A 17,303-nucleotide genomic window follows, 5' to 3' on the forward strand; every position below is an offset into this window, starting at 1 on the left:
ATGACAATTATCTGTCCTACTCATTTTAGAAGGTTTTGATGTGTTTATTTTTGAGAAATGAAAAAATTAGGATATCAAATGATCTGAGAAAACCCCTGGTGAGGAAAGCTGTATAATGTTGCTTGGTCTAGTATTTTCCAAATTTATTTGAACACAGAGTCTTTCTCATAGTATCATGTAATATCCTTCAGAATGGTGGTTCAAGGAATACCAATTTGGGGAACACCAATTTAGTCCAATACTTTCATTTTATACATAAATAAATTTAGATCACTCAAAGTTAAATGACTTTTATCCATGTTCAAAGGGAAACAAAAGAGTAAAGCCAACAGAAGAGCTCTGTCTTGAGATGGAGGAGGGATGGTTTGTATAACAAACTCTCAAGTCAGGGGAAACAATTTCTAAACCACTTACTCACTGTGTAATCTTGACGTTGCCTTATCTCTATATTTCCACTTACCTATTTGTAAAATGAGAATACTTGCCTATATAGAATTATGAGGATTAGATAAAATAGATTAGATGAGACAGCACAGTACCTATCATAAGTGCTTAGCAAGTATGGAAAATATTAGTAGACACTGACTTTTATAGAAATTTAGTGGTGAGATATGGCTGATTATTTCAGAAAGCCAGAGTCTGTCTTCTGATCATCTTCTGGGGCTAAACAAAGGGCAGTCTGGCTAAAAGTTTGGTTAAACAGACGTTTATTAAGTATGCTATGCTAAGTCACTTCAGTCGTGTCCGACTCTGTGTGACCCCATAGACGGCAGCCCACCAGGCTCCCCCATCCCTGGGATTCTCCAGGCAAGAACACTGGAGTGGGTTGCCATTTCCTTCTCCAGTGCATGAAAGTGAAAAGTGAAAGTGAAGTCGCTCAGTCGTGTCCGACTCCTAGCGACCCCATGGACTGCAGCCTGCCAGGCTCCTCTGTCCATGGGATTTTCCAGGCAAGAGTACTGGAGTGGGGTGCCATTACCTTCTCCATTATTAAGTATAATAAACTATAATATATCTTAGGGCTTCCCAGGTGGCACTTGTGGTAAAGAATTCCCCTGCCGATGCAGGAGACATAATAGATGTGGGTTCAGTCCCCGGGTGGGGAAGATCCCTCTGGAAGAGGAAATGGCAATCTGCTCTAGAATTCTTGCCTGGGAAATCTCATGGACAGAACTTGGAGGGCTACAGTCCATGGAATCACAAAGAGTTGGACATGACTGGGCATCTGAGCACAATATGTCGTAGGCAGTGTTATAGTAATTTGAGGGAATATGGTATAACAGGCAAGGCATGGTATCCAAGGGGCAAAGCTACATTCTAATGGGAAATAACTGGGTTCAGAGGTTTAGAAAGTACCAGAAAATTCCTAAAAGAGGAAGAAAACAACTTTTAGGAGTCCAGGCCAATCTACTCAGGATTCCAAGAAAACAAATGGCTAATACCTATGATACCCTGGTTCGGAGATTGAGACAGGATTGGACAAGCCAAGGCAGGACTAGATGAAGGGCAATCTGGGAGCTTGGTGGCCTTATCCAGTTAGGTAACTGGTGAAGGAGTAAAGTTATCCAACATGAGGAACATGATAACAGGAGACTCAGAGGCCTTGGCTCAAGGCTGTGAGTAGACGATCTAGATGGTTAGAACTGGTTATTTGGATTAGTCTATTTCATGCTGAAATGCCAGGCTCCACAGCTTACTGTTACCATGGTGCCACCATAGTACCGATCAGTTCCCTTCAGTTCAACACACACTAAGTCTCAGTGTGACAGTGTTGGTGAAGAACGGTAGAAATGAACTTGTCTAATTTTTTTTTAAATTTCTTAAGTAGAACCCAACTTTTGTTTCTTGAGCAAGTTAGTGCTTTGGAAAAAAAGGTCTGTTTCAACTTTTCAAAACTTAAGAGACATAAAAAGTAAATACAGTGTCTATTCTTGGATTAGATTCTGGGCCAAACCAGCTGCAAACTGCTTTATTTGGCAGATTCTGAATACGGACTAAATGTTGATTTTAGAGATTTTTTTTCAGGTGTGAAAATATTTTGGTTCTGTAGGGACATGCTTTTTGAAGATGCATATTGAAGTATTTCATTTAGGGACTGGCATGTATAATTTACTTTAAAATACTTCAGTGTAATAAAAATAATGAATTGAAAGAAAAACACAAGAATTTACAGAAAAAAAGTAGTGCTCATTCATTAGGCAAAGTATCAGAGTAAACATTTTCGTGCATGAGAAAAAAAAGAATGAAATCAGTTAATGAAACAAACAAAAAAGAGAACATAAATGATATGCTTCACATTTTTAAATGGTAATAATGAATGCTATATACTTAATTTTCATAATCATTTGAAAACTTTCTTGCCTGAAATTTCACTTGGGCATTGTATTTTATTTTCTTTGGTTGAATAAAATAAGTTTAATAAAATAACTTCTCCATGGTTCTAATCTCATGACTAAGGTGCCGATCCATACCTACCCGGTTGCAATAAGGCTGTACAAATAGAATAACTTGAATTCCTGAGACAGAATGAATTCCTGAGATACATGTTACCTATGTAAACATTTTTTAAGGAATCTGAGGGGAAAACATTCCTTTCAACTCCTTTCCATATAGAGGCTATATGACCTTTGCACTGGCACAGCTTCATACTAAAAGATAAGCTCTTGGGGAAGAATTCCTTCCCATAATATTCTGAAATAAAACATAACAGTAAAACTAAAGAAAAAAAGTGGTTCTACAGAAAATAATCTAGAAATGAATAAACTTGTGTTTTGTCAGGCCAACTCTTTTGGGCTACCATCTCTGTCACCACACACCACAAAACAGAAACCTAGACCATGATAAAAATCCCATGGACGGAGGAGCCTGGTAGGCTGCAGTCCACGGGGTCGCGAAGAGTAGGACACAACTGAGCGACTTCACTTTCACTTTTCACTTTTCACTTTCATGCATTGGAGAAGGAAACGGCAGCCCACTCCAGTGTTCTTGGCTGGAGAATCCCAGGGACGGGGGAGCCTGCTGGGCTGCCGTCTATGGGGTCGCACAGAGCTGGACACGACTGAAGCGACTTAGCAGCAGCAGCAGCAGCAGACCATGATAAAGCTTGATATGACTCTTAGATATAATTAGCAAGGACAAATGAAAACTTACCAGGTTCTTGAAGTTTAAGATCTTGTAAATCAAGACTTTCATTTTCCTTGAAGAATATTTGAAACTTTTCAAATGTAGCTGCATATAATTGGGCAGATTCAAATGCTGCCTGTATGGCTTCCTAAACATTATATAAAATAAAAACAAACAAAACTATATTTTTCCTGAGCAGAATTTAATTCTATACAACTAAAAAATGAAGATGCACACTATGCTGTGACCCAGTGAGAGAAAAGGTACCATCCTTGATGACAAAGGGTAGTTAATAAATTCTCTTATGAAACTTAAAAAAAAATACATCTTTAAATGTGACTTTCAAAGAATTGTTCCTTATGATTAAAAAGAAGTAAACTTGTAATTTTTTAGCTTCATGGTGAACTTATACATCATTAGTAGGTATATGGCAAGAGACAATGTCTACTTATTTTCCAAATTGCAAATTTTATATCTTGGTTTAAGTGTTTTTGAGTGAAGGCAAAACCATTTAGCATATATGCAAAATTACTTGCCTAATCTCATTATTAAATTCTCTATGCTGGCAAGTCTCCTATTTCAAACTGTCTTCAGAATTTGCCCTAATAAATACTTTCCGTCACTTTGCTTAAACTTGGCGCAAACCTCCACTTCCCTACAAGACGTTTCCTATAATACCATGTCAGTACACATTATCATGGTTCAATGGCATCATAATGCCTTCGAATGGCAGTCAGGACTTGTTTCTTGTTGATCTTGGCCTATTACTCCCTGGCTACACTCCACTGCCTTCTCTTAATATTTCCTACTAAGACTTCTTGCAAATGACTGCAATTTGCCCCAAGGAAAACTAGAGATGATCAATGGAATTGCTCATTCCCAACACACCAATGCTAGGGTAGGTGGCTCAGATGCTTGCTTTACATACTTAGTGGGTAGTGGTAGAAATTTTAATTACAAACAATAGTACATACCCTAGATGGCTATATTTAGATATTTGTTCATTTATTTCCTTTCAATAAGCTTCGTATATAACCTTCCAGAATGTTTCTGCTGTTTATTTTTTTACATTAAAAATTTAAGGGAAGATACCATGTCAAAGTATATCTCCTTTGAGCAGATTTAATCGTGTCTCTGGTACATGATCATGCAAGTGTTAGACAGAAACACAATGGGTGACCCCAAAATGGAAAGCTCCACCAACATGTTCAAATATGATTTTTAAAACCTCACAGCATAGTTGCTGGAATAGTTCAAAGAATTCCATTTATGGTCACTGAATTCCTTAAATTTTAATAATATATCACATTTGCTTTATGACTTTCTCTCTATATATTATTTTATTCTGAACCATTTGGAAGAAAGCTTCAGACACAAGATATTTCTAACACTAAATATTTCAGGGTTTATTTAATAAACACAAAAATATTTTCTTAAACTGCAATAATATTAATATAATGACTTAAATCAGAAAATAAGCATTGATATTAATACTATTATCTAATTACAGACCTTTATACAAATTTTGGGAGAAGGCAATGGCAACCTACTCCAGTACTCTTGCCTGGGAAATCCCATGGATGGAGGAGCCTGGTAGGCTACAGTACATGGGGTTGCGAAGAGTTGAACATGACTGAGCGACTTCAGTTTCACTTTTCACTTTGATGCACTGGAGAAGGAAATGGCAACCCACTCCAGTGTTCTTGCCTAGAGAATCCCAGGGACGGGAGCCCGGTGGGCTGCCATCTATGGGGTCACACAGAGTTGGACACGACTGAAGCGACTTAGCAGCAGCAGCAGCACACAAATTTTGCCATCTCTCCCAATAATGTCTTTCATAGCAAAATAAAAAACTTTTTTTCCCCCCCCCGGCCCACTATCCTATCCAGGATCAGGTATTGTATCTTGTCATATATCTTTGGTGTCCTTTAATCTGGACCAGTTTCTTAATCTTTGTCTTTCATGATCTTTACCTTTTTGAAGAGTATCGTGTGTGTGTGTGTGTTTGTGTAACATTTCTTAATGCTTACATTCAGTTATACTTTGGCAATAATATGACAGAAATGATGTATGTTCTCCATGTATCATGTTTAAAGGCACATAATGTTGATATGTCCCATTACTAGCGATGTTAACATACTAAAGTGGTATCTGTGAGGTCTGTCACTGTAAATGTACTATTTTCTCTCTTTAAATCAATAAATATCCTATGCAGAAATGTTTTGAGATAAAAGTGCTTTTTCTCACTATACCTTTGCATATCCATTTCAGTAATCATTGGAGATTCTCACCTATTTCTATGGTTGCTATAGAAGTGGTGATAAAGTGCTATAAAGCGGTGGTCTTTTTTTAGGTTTTCCTTCTACGTTTACTAGTTGGCATTTTACTGTAAGGAATAGCTTTCCATTCTCACTCCATCGATTCATTCATTTACTCATAAAATATGCTTATGTATTCTCATTTTCAAACACTGTTATAACCATTACTTATTTTAATGGTCAGATTGTTCTAGAGAGACCCTTCAAGTTGGCTTTTTAATCTTTTCTGTGTGTCTCCATTAGTTCTTAGACATCTTATTTGTGTGTGTAGGGGTCAGGGTGGAGGGGCTTTCCTGGTGGCTAGATGGTAAAGAATCTGCTTGCAATGAAGGAGACCCTGGTTCAATTCCTGGATCAGGAAGATCCCCTGGAAAAGTAAATGGCAACCCATTCCAGTATTCTTGCCTGGAAAATTCCATTGACAGAGGAGCCTGGCAGGCTACAGTCTATGGTGTCACAAAGAGTCAGACATGACTAAGCAATTAATGCTTTCACTTTCACTCATATTTTGGTTCAACAGTATGCTCTGGGCTATTCTTGTACTTCCCTTGTTCTAGGAATAAGCAGTTTCTTCAGAGATAAGGATCTTTTGCTTTGGAATGATACATAGAAACCAAAGTGTGGACACTCAATGTGCTCATCACTATTAGGATGTCACTGCTTCCAGACCATCTCAGTGAGCAGAACAAGAAATACACCCACACACACACCCCCCACAAATATACATACATACACAAAACCCTATATATAGTTCTCTTTCTACTGATTAATTAAAAATCATGAGTTCATAATTCCATTTTCAATATAACACCATTCTGGCCTTTTCTCTTCCATATTTGTACTTCCCTTTCTGAGGATGAGTAACCTCATTTCATTATCCACAATATATTTAGTTGTTTGCTAAACTACAGAATACACAGAAAGTCATTTCAGAATTGCTAATGCACTAATACCACTGTGAAAAACAAACTAACTGGAACCTAATATTTGTTATAATTACAGTGATCTTTAGCTTAAGGGTATATAGGCAAAACACTGTATTTATTTATTTATTTTTAAGACCTTGATTTAATTTATTAATTTACTTTAAAAATTAATTTATTTATTTTACTTTATAATACTGTATTGGTCTTGCCATACATTGACTTGAATCTGCCATGAGTGTACATGTGTTTCCCATATTGAACCCCGCTCCCACTTTCCTCCCCATCCCGTTCCTCCGGGTCATCCCAGTGTACCAGCCCCGAGCACCCTGTATCCTGCATCAAACCTGGACTGGCGATTCGTTTCACATATGATATTTTACATGTTTCAATGCCATTTTCCCATATCTTCCCACCCTCGCCCTCTCCCACAGAGTCCAAAAGACTGTTTAATATATCTGTATCTCTTTTGCTGTCTTGCATACAGGATTATTGTTACCTTCTTTCTAAATTCCATATATATGTGTTAATGTACTGTATTGGTGTTTTTCTTTCTGGCTTACTTCACTCTGTATAATAGGTTCCAGTTTCATCCACTTCATTAGAACTGATTCAAATGTATTCTTTTTAATGGTTGAGTAATATTCCATTGTGTATATGTACCACAGCTTTCTTATCCATTCATCTGCTGATGGACATCTAGGTTGCTTCCATGTCCTGGCTATTATAAACAGTGCTGTGATGAACATTGGGGTACACATGTCTCTTTCAATTCTGGTTTCCTCAGTGTGTATGCCCAGCAGTGGGATTGCTGGGTCATAATGGCACCCCACTCCAGTACTCTTGCCTAGAAGATCCCATGGATGGAGGAGCCTGGTAGGCTGCAGTCCATGGGGTCGCTAGAGTCGGACACGACTGAGCGACTTCACTTTCACTTTTCACTTTCATGCATTGGAGAAGGAAATGGCAACCCACTCCAGTGTTCTTGCCTGGAGAATCCCAGGGACGGGGGAGCCTGGTGGGCTGCCGTCTATGGGGTCGCGCGGAGTCGGACGTGACTGAAGCGGAGCAGCAGCAGCAGCAGCAGCAGCATGGCAGTTCTATTTCCAGTTTTTAAGGAATCTCCACACTGGTCTGCATAGTGGCTCTACTAGTCTGCATTCCCACTAACAGTGTAAGAGGGTTCCCTTTTCTCCACACCCTCTCCAGCATTTATTGCTTGTAGACTTTTGGATCGCAGCCATTCTGACTGGCATGAAATGGTACCTCATTGTGGTTTTGATTTGCATTTCTCTGATAATGAGAAAACACTGTATTTAAAAATTACTTGTTTTAGTGTTTTTCCCTTCCTCACAGTGTGGTTATTCATTTGAAATATAGAATAGTTCATTTGTTTTTTAATGCATTCTATTTTAAGATTTTGTTTCCTCATTCTCATAGCTTTCCTGTTGTTGTTTAGACACTAAGCTATGTCCCACTCTTTCGTGACCTCACTGATTGTAGCCTGCATGGCTCCTCTGTCCATGGGACTTCCCAGGCAAGAATACTGGAGTAGGGTGCCGTTTCCTTGTCCAGGGGATCTTCCTGAGCCAGGGATCGAACCCACGTCTCCTGCATTGGCAGATGGATTCTTTACCACTAGGGAAGCACATAGATTTTTAAAGAACTATACTGGACTATATTAAAAGGTATGCTCAGAACTACGTGCGAATCTTCTCATTTTTTCTACTCCAAACCCACCATCCTGTCTACACCATTCCCACTGTCTTCTCTAGGGAAACAATTTCCTTAGTTTCTGGTTTATCTCTTCCTTCTCCCTATTTTCTGACATAAAAGTAGCACACTATAGATATTCTTGTCTAATTTGATTTTTCCACCTAACAGTATATCCTGGAAATCACTCCATAGTTAATAAATTTTCATGTTACTTAGGTGATTTCTGGGCTTTTTATTCCATTTCACTGGACTGATAACTATGCATGTGCCAACACCACAATCTGTTAATTATAGAGTTTATATTTAATACTTGGCTAGAATAGTACCCCAAATAGCTTTTCTTTTTTAGGGTTTTCCTAGCTTCCATGGATGTCTCTTATTCCTTATAGGCTTTACTATAAACCTAACATCTCTACAATAAGTTTATTAGTATTATTATTTTACTGGCATTTGTATTACATTTATAAATTAACCTAGGGAGAACAGAAGCCTTTATTATGTTGAGTCATTCCATCTAAGAACATTTATCTATTTTTGTGTCTTCCAGAAGCGTTTAAGAAAACTTAAAAGATACTCTTATATAGGTTTTTTTAGTATTTCTTACTAGGTTTATTCCTAAATATATTACCTGCTTTGTTGCTATTACAAATGGAGATTTTTCCACCAGGCATTTTCAGTATTCTGGAACAATTTATGTGATACTGTGAATATATGGCCTTTGGTGAGTCGATCTCTTTATATATGGTATTTTGTGAATATATGGTCTTTGGTGAGTTCCCCTGTGAACCCATTTGGGCCTGGTGCTTTTTACAAGGTATTTCTTTAGTAACTTCCTCTGTTTCTGTGGATATTGGTAAGCTTTCTATTTCCAGTGCTGTTAATTTAGATACCCATGTTTCCCTAAAAATACTATCCATTTAATCTAAGTTTTCAAATTTATTTGGATAAATGTCTGCAAGGTTTTCATATTTATTTAGATAAGTAAATTTTTACTTGGATAAAAATCCCTCTTTTCTTCTGTTTCAATGGTTATTTCCTTATTATTTATCACTATTATGTTAGTTAAGAATTCTATATCCTAATTTACATTTTTCCTACTTGATCTGTCTTCTAATGAAAGCTCCATGTTAAAGACTTCTGTTCACAGTAATTTTGTTTATGTACCAATTATGTCTCATTGCATCTCTTTGCCTTTTGCGTTTCCTGTACTATTCTGTCTGTAGAGATTTATAGCCCTGACTCATGGGACCACAAGTCTTGCTTTCTTATGGTTACATTTGCCTCTACAATATTGAACACTACTCCATATTTTATCTCTCTGAATTCTTTGTCTTACACCGCCCATTTGTTCTTGCATGCTGTGTGTCTTATCTGTTAGAGCCCTCAGCATATTAATCATCAGTTCAGTTCAGTTCACTCAGTCATGTCCAGCCCTTTGTGACCCCATGGACTGCAGCATGCCAGGATTCCCTGTCCATCACCAACTTCTGGAGCTTGCTCAAACTCACGTCCATCCAGTCAATGATGCCATCCAATTATCTTATCCTCTGTCATCCCCTTCTCCTCTCACTGGAAAAACCACAGCTTTGACTAGATGGATCTTTGTTGGCAAAGTAATGTCTCTGCTTTTCAATATGCTGTCTAGGTTAGTCATAGCATTTCTTCCAAGGAGCAAGCGTCTTTTAATTTCATGGCTGCAGTCACCATCTGAAGTGATTTTGGAGCCCCCCAAAATAAAGTCTCTCACTGTTTCCATTGTCTCCCCATCTATTTGCCATGAAGTGATGGGACCAGATGCCATGATTTTAGTTTTCTGAATGTTGAGCTTTAAGCCAACTTTTTTCACTCTCCTCTTTCACTTTCATCAAGAGGCTCTTTAGTTCTTCTTCACTTTCTGCCATAAGGGTGGTGTCATTTGCATATTTGAGGTTATTGATATTTTCCATGGCAATCTTGATTCCAGCTTGTGCTTCATCCAGCCCAGCATTTCTCATGATGTACTCTGCATAGAAGTTAAATAAGCAGGGTGACAGTATACAGCCTTGATGTACTCCTTTTCTGATTTGGAACCAGTCTGTTGTTCCATGTCCAGTTCTAACTGTTGCTTCTTAACCTGCATACAGATTTCTCAGAAGGCAAGTCAGGTGGTCTGGTATTCCTATCTCTTTCAGAATTTTCCACAGTTTATTGTGATCCACACAGTCAAAGGCTGTGGCAGAGTCAATAAAGCAGAAGTAGATGTTTTTTCTGGAGCTCTCTTGCTTTTTCGATGATCCAATGAATGTTGGCAATTTGACCTCTGGTTCCTCTGTCTTTTCTAAATCCAGCTTGAACATCTGGAAGTTCATGGCTCACATACTGTTGAAGCCTGGCATGGAGAATTTTGAGCACTATTTTACTAGTGTGTGAGATTTAAAAGTGCACTAGAGTGCAATTGTGCGGTCATTTGAGCATACTTTGGCATTGCCTTTCTTTAGGATTGGAATGAAAACTGACCTTTTCCAGTCCTGTGGCCACTGCTGAGTTTTCCAAATTTGCTGGCATATTGAGTGCAGCATTTTCACAGCATCATCTTTTAGGATTTGAAAGAGCTCAACTGGAATTCTGTCACCTCCACTAGCTTTGTTTGTAGTGATGCTTCCTAAGGCCCACTTCACTTTCCATTCCAGGATGTCTGGCTCTAGGTGAGTGATCATACCATCGTGGTTATCTGGGTCATGAAGATCTTCTTTGTACAGTTCTTCTGTGTATTGTTGCCACCTATTCTTAATATCTTCTGCTTCTGTTAGGTCCATTCCATGTCTGTCCTTTATTGTGCCCTTCTTTGCATGAAATGTTCCCTTGGTATCTCTTTCTTGAAGAGATCTCTAGTCTTTCCCATTCTATTAATCACAGTTGTTCTATTAATCATGCATGCAGGCTCAGTCACTTTAGTTGTGTCCGACTCTCTGTAACCCCATGGACCATGGCCTGCCAAGCTCCTCTGTCCATGGGATTCTCCAGGCAAGAATACTGGAATGGGTTGCCATTTTCTTCTCCAATGACTATTAATCATAGTTGTATGATTATTTAATCATAGTTGCTTTAAATTCTGGGTCTGATATGTCCAATACCCCTGCCATGTCTGGGTCTGATACTTGCTCTGTCTTCTAATTTTTTCCCTTTTTAATATGCCTTGTTAACTTTTTTTGATAACTGGATGTGATATACTTGGTAAAAGGAATGGCTGTTAATAGGTCCTTAGTTAGAGGATGATACGTGTCAGGGAAGGGGATATATTTTACCTTCATCCTTTGATTAGGTCTCAGTCTTTTAGTGAGCCAGTGCCTCTGGACTGTGAGTATCATAAATGTCTCTTGTTTTTTTCCCCCCATCTCTCCTTAGGTGGGACAGGATGGCTAGAGTAGGCTGGAGTTGTATATTTCCCTTCCCTCAAGTCAGTAAAGACCCGACAATACACTAGCAAATTGAACTCTGGATAACTAATTTCCTCTAAGGGCAGGCCTTGTTAAGAACAGAGTGCTCTGATATATTTCAAATGATTCCTTTTCCCCTCTCCCTGTTGGAAGCATGAGGAGATCTTTTTCTAATATTTACTGTGAGAACCTGGTTGAGATCCTGCAGGTAAATTTCATAATACTGTGGGAGTCTCCTATAACTGGGTCCCCGGAGTGTTTTACTCTGAGTTGTTCACACTGAGCCTCCAACAAAGTACCAATTACAGTTCTGGTTTTCCCGTCCTGGCACTGGTTTTCACTGAGGTTTCTGCCCATGAGTCTCTGCTCTCAGAACCATGACTCCCTGTATATATTTCTCTGTCTCTCCAATCTTGAGGGCTGTGGTTTTCCCTATGCCCTCACCTCTCTTCCAGACCCATTAACAGTCTGTTCAATCAATGTGTTCAGCTTTTTACTTGTTAGGATGAAGTGGCAACTTCCAAGCTCCTTACATGTGGATCTACAAATAGAAAGATCAGTCTTTTAACCAGGTATCTCTTGGTTGGATGAAACTCATCTTCGTTCCACAAAAACTCCAGATCAGCGTCAAGTTCTTTAGGGCACATTGTCTTTCTAAAACTACTTTTTCTATGGCCTTGCTACTTGAAGGACTGGCTTATCTAGATAAAAATTCTTGATCACACTTTTTCCCCTTGAGTTTCATTAAAAAGTGCTGTTCCATCATCACCTTGCTTTATATGTCATTTTTGAGAAGCCTGATGCTGGTTCCATATGTTATGTTATTATTTTGCTTTGAGACCTGGAGGAAATTTTTTTTTTTTCTTTAAAAGATAGTAGTTTCAAGAGTATGTATCTCAGAGTTAATTGGTCTAGGTAAATTTTCCAAGGTACTCTGTATATAGATTTACAGTTTCTTTTCTTGGACTATAGTTATGTGCTTGTTCTACCCCTTGTTTTATTTTTCTTCTTCAGAGACTTCAATTATATGTATATTATTTCTTCTTTGCCTGTTTTCCATTTTGATTATTTTCTTTCTAACCAGTTTTTTTCTTATATCTTGTACAGTGGTAAAGAATCTTCCTGCCAATAAAGAAGACACAAGAGATGTGGGTTCTCTCCTTGGGTCAGGAAGATCCCCTGGAGTAGTAAATGGCAACCTACTCCAGTATTCTTGCCTGGAACATTCCATAGACAGAGGAGCCTGGTGGGCTACAGTCAATAGGGTCACAAAGAGTTGTATGAAACTGAGCAACTGAGGACATGTACAAACACTAGTTTATTTTCATTCTCTTGGTTGTTTTCCTGTCTTTTAAATTTTAGTTTCAGTTTATTCTCCTTTGGACACTATGAAATTTAGTCTACATTTCTAAGATAATTTGTCTTAAAACAATACCATTTATATTTTAAATTTTAAATTTTTGATATGTTATTTCGCACATATTCAGGCTTGAATATGTGTTTGACGTTATATACTTGAGTTTACAGTATAGCTTTTGTTTCATGGCTTTGAGGGGAAAGAGAAGGAATGTTCATTAGCTTTTTAAATCTTCATTTTTCTGATTTTTCCTTATGGTAACTTCCCATGTATTTAATATATTTTTAAATTCAGTTCATGGATTTGGAGTAATTTATAAGATTTAAAATTCAAAGGCATTCTATTTTATAAGTGTAGCAATGTGCAGATTACTTTATTTTATTTTCTGGTTGTGAGGAGTCACGTATATTCTGATTTTTTGGTTCTTTTTTGTTTAGCAGGACCTTAACTTTTCATCAGTTGCTTTATTTCTTCTGTACCACTCAATGTTCAAATAATGCCTCTTCTTCCTTTTTTAACCTTATTTTCTCCCCTATAAGTTATGCCATCTTGAATAGCCTGTGCCTTTACGTTTCTTTCCTATCATCAGTGCTTTGATATACTAGGACTTTAAAAAAATCTCTTAACCATCTAGAGATTAAGTAGCATTCAATTTAAAGATAAGACAGGAAGAAAATATGTTGCTCAGTTAATTAAAAATTTAAAGTATTGTAAAAATGGCTTTAGTAAAAGAAAACATACCTTTATTTGGAAGATAATTGTGTGAAAATTCTTATCATCATCAAATACTGCTGATAAGCTTGGACCAAACCCACAAGTTTTTTCTTCCATTTTGTTGTTAATGTAAGGGCTGGTAAAAGCATCAAAATATGAATCAGGCACGAGATTAGGAACTGATAACACAGTGTTTTGGAAATGATTAATTGCACCTGAAATACCATCCTGTTAGAGAGAAAAGCACAAACAAAAATGTAAATACATATATGGGTATATTTATAAAATTTTTTGAATTTTCTAAAATACTCAAATAAATAGGAATAATTCATTCAACCATACCAAGTACTACATTGACTCTAAGTATATGACAAATCAGAAGACACAGCCCCTGTCTTTAGGAACTATGTTTTCTAATTGAGAAAGAAACTGATAAGCAAAAAATTGCAACACATTAAGATGAATATATTGTATTCATTTGAAATATGAACAAAACCCAGAAAAGTCATAAGGGAAAGAAGGCCAAGTTAGGCCTAAGAATATCAGGGAATGTTTAAAGGGTGGCTAGGGCTTGCCAACCCACTCCAGTGTTCTTGCCTGGAGAATCCCAGGAACGGGGGAGCCTTGTGGGCTGCCGTCTATGGGGTTGCACAGAGTTGGACACAACTGAAGCAACTTAGCAAGAGCAGCAGCAGCAGAAGCAGGGCTTGCCAAGTGGTGTTAGTGGGAAAGAACCTGTCTGCCAATGCAGGAGACATAAGAGACACAAGTTTGATCCCTAAGTCAGGAAGATCCCTTGGAGAAGGGCATGGCAACTCACTCCAGTATTCTTGCCTGGAGAATTCCATGGTCGGAGGGACCTGCCAGGCTATGGTCCATGGGGTTACAGAGTCAGACATGGCAGACTAGCAGGCAATCAGTAAAAGTTCATATTCTTTGAGCACTAATTTCCATTCTAGCTATCTATCTTTAGAGAACTATTAGGTATGTAAACAATGATTCATGTGGAACGGCACTCACTGAAGCAATACTTATAGTAAAAGCTAATTAGAGAAATACTTTAGTGTTCAAAAATAGAATGGTTAAGTTATAGTATATTTATACAAATGAAAATTAGGCACCTTTTCAAAATGGTGTCTCCAAAGATTGATTAATGAACGACATGTGAAAATTTATAATATAATGTTACAAAGCTTATTAAAAAAAAAGAGACAGCAGGATGAAACTGGTGTATAAATCCCATTTTAAAATGCATATGTAACATCTCATGGCCAGTTAAGTCTGTTGGTATATATCAGTATATACTAAAACAAAATTGGAGAAAACATCTAAAAATGTTAAAAGGTTATTTCTATTTGTGGCACATGGGATGACCAATGTTGCTAATAATGTCTTTCTGTGTTTTTCACATTCTCTTCAGCGAGCACAAATCAATTTTTAATTTATAATAAATAAAAAGTCTATCTATATAAAGAAAAGGTACTTCTTGAGATGAACTTTAAAAGATGAACAGGAGCTTCTCAAGTATACAAGACGGAAGTAGAGTTCTTGTAAGTCACTGTATGTGAGAGGCCCAAGGAGGGCAGCAGGCCTGTGCTGCAGCATAAGTGCCAGTGTGGTTAAATGCAGTTGTGAAGCAGTCAACCCCTCATGAAAGGCTTGTGAGTGATGCTGAGCTGGTGGCCCAGCATTCCCCAGATTGTGACCATGGACTACCCTGAGTTAAAAGGGTCCCAAGGTCAGATAAGTTTGGGAAGAAACCTCAGATCAAGCAAAACTAAATGGGATTTTCCTCTGGATCTGTTAAAAAGACGTTTTCATATTTGTTAATATGTAAATGCATATTACAACCCTGTCTCCTAGAATGTCTATCAGTATCTTATAGAGCATCCTTTGAAAATGCTACTATAGACAATGGAGAAATTTAATTTTAAGTGACATGATAAGATATGCCTATGAAATAATCTTGCAGTCAGCAATGTAGAAATGGACTAGAAGGTAGAAGAGACTATCACAGCAGGGATGGGGTTCTCATTGAAGGGAGATGCAACTAAGGTCAACACACAGGATTTGATCCCAAAGAGCAAGGGAGGATCTAGGATGACTCCTAGATCCTAGATCAGGGCTTTCCTGATGGCTCAGTGAGTAAAGAATTTGCCTGCAGTACAGGAGACACCAGAGACACTAGTTCGAACCCTGGGTGAGGAAGATCTACTGGAGAAGGAAATAGCAACCCAGTCCAGTATTCTTGCTTAGGAAATTCCATGAACAGAGGAGCCTGGAGGACTACATCCCATGGGGTCACAGGAGTCGGACACGACTGATTGACTTAGCACAGGATGACTCCTAGATTGCTGGCTTGGGTATCTGGATACTGCTTTGCATTCAAATACAGAAGGAAAAGTAAGTTTTGGAAGAAGTTGATAAGTTTAATTAATGTTGGTGTGTGTGTGCTAGGTCGCTTAATTGGGTCTGACTCTTTGTGAGCCCTGGACTGTGGCCCGCCAGGCTCCTCTGTCCATGAGACTTTTCAAGCAAGCACACTGGAACAGGTTGCCAGTTACGCCTCCAGAGGATCTTCCTAACTCAGGGATGAAACCTGCATCTCTGGTGTCTTCTGCATTGGCAGGTGGATTCTTTACCTCTGTACCACCTGGGAAGCCCTTGTTTTGGTGAGTTGGACTTAACTGTGGAGGTTTCCAGATGGCTCTAAGTCTGGAGCCTAGAAGAAAAGTACTGGATGGAAATACACATTTAAAGATGCCATTCTAGGTATTGAAACATGTAAAATATCATGTATGAAACGAGTTGCCAGTCCAGGTTCAATGCATGATACTGGATGCTTGGGGCTGGTGCACTGGGATGACCCAGAGGGATGGAATGGGGAGGGAGGAGGGAGGAGGGTTCAGGATGGGGAACACATGTATACCTGTGGCGGATTCATTTTGATATTTGGCAAAACTAATACAATTATGTAAAGTTTAAAAATAAAATAAAATTAAAAAAAAATAAATAAAAAATAAAGATGCCATTCTAGAAGCAGTAGTTAGAACAATGGGCCCAGACACAAGCACCCAGGAAGAATATATAGCATGTGAGGAGGAGGGAGCCTTTAAGGATCACAGCAGTCAAAGCTCAGACAAAAAAGATGCTCCAAAATAGAGGACTGAAAAGGAAAAGATGTTGCCACAGGAGTAAAACCAAGAGAAATTTAACCAAGGGGGAGTCTATTTCCAGAGGTGGGAGCAGTAAATAAGAGTCATATGCAATCAGAGGTCTGTTAAACACAACAGGAACAGGAAAGAACTGAAAAATGTGTGTTAGATCAAGTATTCAGTTCAGTTCAGTTCAGTCTCTCAGTCGTGTCCGACTCTTTGCAATCCCGTGGACTGCAGCATGCCAGGTCTCCCTGTCCATCACCAACTCCCAGAGCTTACTCAAACTCATGTCCATTGAGTCGGTGATGCCATCCAACCATCTCATCCTGTCATCCCCTTCTCCTCCTGCCTTCAATCTTTCCCAGCATCAGGGTCTTTTCAAATGAGTCAGCTCTTCTCATCAGATGGCTGAAGTATTGGAGTTTCAGCTTCAACATCAGTACTTCCAGTGAATATTCAGGACTGATTCCCTTTAGGAGGGACCGGTTGGATTGCCTTGCTGTTCAAGGGACTCTCAAGAGTCTTCTCCAACACCACACTTCAAAAGCATCAATTCTTCAGCCCTCAGCTTTCTTTAT

General features: G+C 38.4%; 1 protein-coding gene across 1 annotated transcript in view; it reads right to left on the minus strand.

Moving 5' to 3' along the window:
* Positions 1–17,303, minus strand: part of DNAH6 (dynein axonemal heavy chain 6) — a 279,939-nt gene that overhangs the window by 219,049 nt on the left and 43,587 nt on the right. The window contains exons 11-12 of the mRNA XM_055540370.1: positions 13,595–13,795; positions 3,151–3,271 (exon numbers count right to left, since the gene is read on the minus strand). Of these exons, the coding sequence (XP_055396345.1) occupies positions 3,151–3,271; positions 13,595–13,795 (322 nt within the window). The remainder of the gene's footprint in view (positions 1–3,150; positions 3,272–13,594; positions 13,796–17,303) is intronic.

The sequence above is a fragment of the Bubalus kerabau genome, chromosome 11 (genome assembly GCF_029407905.1).
Source record: "Bubalus kerabau isolate K-KA32 ecotype Philippines breed swamp buffalo chromosome 11, PCC_UOA_SB_1v2, whole genome shotgun sequence".
In the NCBI taxonomy this organism is placed as follows: Eukaryota; Metazoa; Chordata; class Mammalia; order Artiodactyla; family Bovidae; genus Bubalus; species Bubalus kerabau.